Source organism: Buceros rhinoceros, unplaced genomic scaffold (assembly GCF_000710305.1).
Source record: "Buceros rhinoceros silvestris isolate BGI_N320 unplaced genomic scaffold, ASM71030v1 scaffold31542, whole genome shotgun sequence".
NCBI classification, from domain to species: Eukaryota; Metazoa; Chordata; class Aves; order Bucerotiformes; family Bucerotidae; genus Buceros; species Buceros rhinoceros.
In genome coordinates, this window is record NW_010397726.1 from 1 (window position 1) to 3,120 (window position 3,120).

Genomic DNA, 3,120 nt, shown 5'->3' on the forward strand with positions numbered 1-3,120 from the left:
GGGACAGGGACGGGGACAGGGACAGGGACAGCCGGCTGCTCCTCCTCGGGAGGCAAAGACGGAGTAGCACAGCCCAGGTAGGAGAGGAGATCCGTGGAGGGGACACGGCTGCCCCACAGCAGGACGCGTTCCGAGAGGACCTGCCTCCCACCCTCTCTGCTGCTAGGCTCTATGTGGGACGGAGCTGGCCATGGAGAAGTTGTACTTTGCGGGGAGCAGCATATGGACCATCAACAATTCTCTGGGGAACAGCAGCCTCCGCCTGGAGAACCAGACCTCCGGGAGGAACAGCACCACGGACCCCCTGAAGAGGAACGAGGACATGGCCAAGGTGGAGGTGACGGTCCTCTGCCTCATCCTGTTCCTCGCCCTGACTGGCAACCTCTGCGTGCTGCTGGCCATCCACACCACCCGGCAGAAGCACTCCCGCATGTACTTCTTCATGAAGCACTTGAGCATTGCTGACCTGGTCGTGGCCATCTTCCAGGTGCTGCCCCAGCTCATCTGGGACATCACCTTCAGGTTTTATGGGCCAGATTTCCTTTGCCGGTTGATCAAGTACTTGCAGGTAGTGGGGATGTTTGCGTCCACCTACATGCTCTTGCTGATGTCCCTGGACCGGTGCTTGGCCATCTGTCAGCCACTGAGGTCTCTGCACAGGAGAGCGGACCGGGTGTCTGTCCTCCTCACCTGGCTGCTGTGCCTGCTGGTCAGCATCCCTCAGATCCACATATTTTCTCTGAGGGATGTGGGGAATGGGGTTTACGACTGTTGGGCAGACTTCATCCAGCCCTGGGGACCTAAAGCCTATGTCACCTGGATAACCCTCATGGTCTACATCATCCCCGTGTTGATGCTGAGCGTCTGCTATGGCTTAATCAGCTTCAAAATCTGGCAGAACGTGAAGCTTAAAACGGCTCACGGGCCCAATGCGGGTGTGAGCTCCAGCTCCCACAGCAGGATGGCGTTTGCCAGGGTCAGCAGCACCAGGCTCATCTCCAAAGCCAAGATCCGGACAGTCAAAATGACCTTCATCATAGTGTTAGCTTTCATAGTGTGCTGGACTCCCTTTTTCTTTGTGCAGATGTGGTCTGTGTGGGACACGAACGCTCCGCAGGAAGGTACGTCCTCCCCCCTCCCGCAGCCCTGCGTTTGTGTGGACTGCTTAGCTCAGTGGCCACAGGGACACCGACAGCGGGCTCGTGGGCTGCCAGCAACAGCCAGAAACTCTGCTCCGAGCTGGGTCTCGGGGGGCTGGGAGGGAGACAGGAAGAAATCCTGAACGTGGATAAACCACCCGACCGGCAGCAGTGGCTGTGCCTGAGCTTCCCTGGAGCAGGAGAAGGCTGGCTTAGCCCCCGGCAAACTGCGGGCCACCGCAGCTCTGGCTCGGGCTGTGAGGATGGAGACTCAGGGCATTTTCATTGTCCCCGGGTGCATGAGCTCAGCCCTCTCCGGGCTGCTCAGGGGTCCTGGGTGATTCGATTGCCCCCGCTGGGTGCTGGGGTGTGCCGGGGGCTGCCTGGGAGCTCAGCCCTGCGCTGGCAGCAGGACGAAACTGCTCAGCGTTAGTGTCCGACTTCTTTTCTTTTGCTGGACTGTCTGCACTCACTTCGCTTTCTGCTCTTCTGCCCGCTTTTCCCTCTCCTCTTCCCGTTTCCACCCACCCGGGGGACTGTGCTGCTGCTGCTGCTTTATCTCTGACTGGAGCACGGTTCCTGCGGAAAGCCACTGATTTATGAGCAAAGGCTTTTCCTAAAGGACGTAATGTCACTGATTTGCCATTTTTTTTATACTTGGCGCCGGCTGCTCCTGTCATCACTAAGGTTGCAAATATGTTAAAATATATGCCGCTCCCTGGTCTCTCGCGCTTGTAGCTGTGCAAGTCTGTGCTGTCCCCAGCGGAGGCAGCCGACGGTCCTGCTGCACCCACAGGGAGAACTGACTGGGCAAGTTTGAAAGAAAAACTGCACAAGTTTGTGAGGGGGGAGAAGGGGCAGAAAACCGCCTCCAGGGACATCTTCTCATTGGACAGACCGACCCAGCTCAACAGAAATGCTGAGTCTGGGAATGGCAAAGGCCGATGAGGAGCTGCGACCCTTCTCTTGGGCCCCCCAGCAGTGCTGCCGTGGCGAGTGCTTCTCAGCGGATGGCACGGCTCGCTTACACCGTGCACTCTTTTCCCTTCTTTAACCCTCTTCGAGCTGTCTGGAAAAGCTGGTGTCTCCTGCAGCTTGTCCGTGCCTGTTCCCCCACAAAGCGGGGGGAACACTGCCTCGACTGCTTCTCTTGGCAACTTTTATCTCAGGTGGCGAAGGGAAGCTCAGCTCTGTAACCCTCCCTGGGTGCTCCAGGTGGTTTCTCTTGGTTTCCACCTGATTTAGGGTGGTCGAAAGTTCCAGTTTTCAGCTACGCCCTGGAATGAAGCAGCGTCTCTCATTTTTGCTGTGTTTCAAACCTGCATCTCAAGGGCTTCCACCTGACTCGTCAGCAAACAAACCTCTGCCGCTCTGCTGATTGCTGCAGCGAGGAGCGGGGGGTGGCCGCGGTGTTCGTGGGTCTCACTCTACTGCTCTCTGAGCCCACCCTCACAATCAGCCCTGCAACACCTTTCCTTCTGGGCTTCGCTTTGCTTGTAGGTAGCGAGGGAGCTCCAGCCACGCTCGGGTCCAGGACACTCCGCTGGCTTTCACCTTTCCTCGGGAGCCCATATCTGCAGTAAAGGGTGGAGTTTTGCCAGAGCATTTGCTGGAGCGTTTTTCATGGCATGGGGCGGAAAAGCCGGGTCATTGCAGATAGCGAATGCTGGGAGACCCCAGCCCTTCCTCCCAGGCCCACCCTCCTCCTCACTGGCTGCCCAGAGGCACGGGAAGGGCAGCAGGGTCCAACCTCCCCACAGAGGAGAGGGGCTTTGCCTGCTGCCTTCCTGGCCGTGCTGCCCTGCGCCCTGCACCTCCTCGCTTTGGCCCGAGGCTCGGGCAAAGCCTGGGCAGCCTCCCTGGCGCCTGGCAGAGGTGTACCCCGCAGCGGAAGGGGAGTTTGGCTGTTCCTCCTCTTGCAGGCGTCACGGGCTGCGTGGGCAGGACACAGAGAAGGGAGAGGGTGGGTGGGCAGGGGCTC

At 58.9% G+C, this 3,120-nt stretch overlaps 1 protein-coding gene across 1 annotated transcript in view; it reads left to right on the top strand.

The window, feature by feature from the left end:
- Positions 1-190: 190 nt before the first annotated feature.
- OXTR (oxytocin receptor) overlaps positions 191-3,120 on the top strand; it is a 6,249-nt gene continuing 3,319 nt past the window's right edge. The window contains exon 1 of the mRNA XM_010146366.1: positions 191-1,121. Within this exon, the coding sequence (XP_010144668.1) occupies positions 191-1,121 (931 nt within the window). The remainder of the gene's footprint in view (positions 1,122-3,120) is intronic.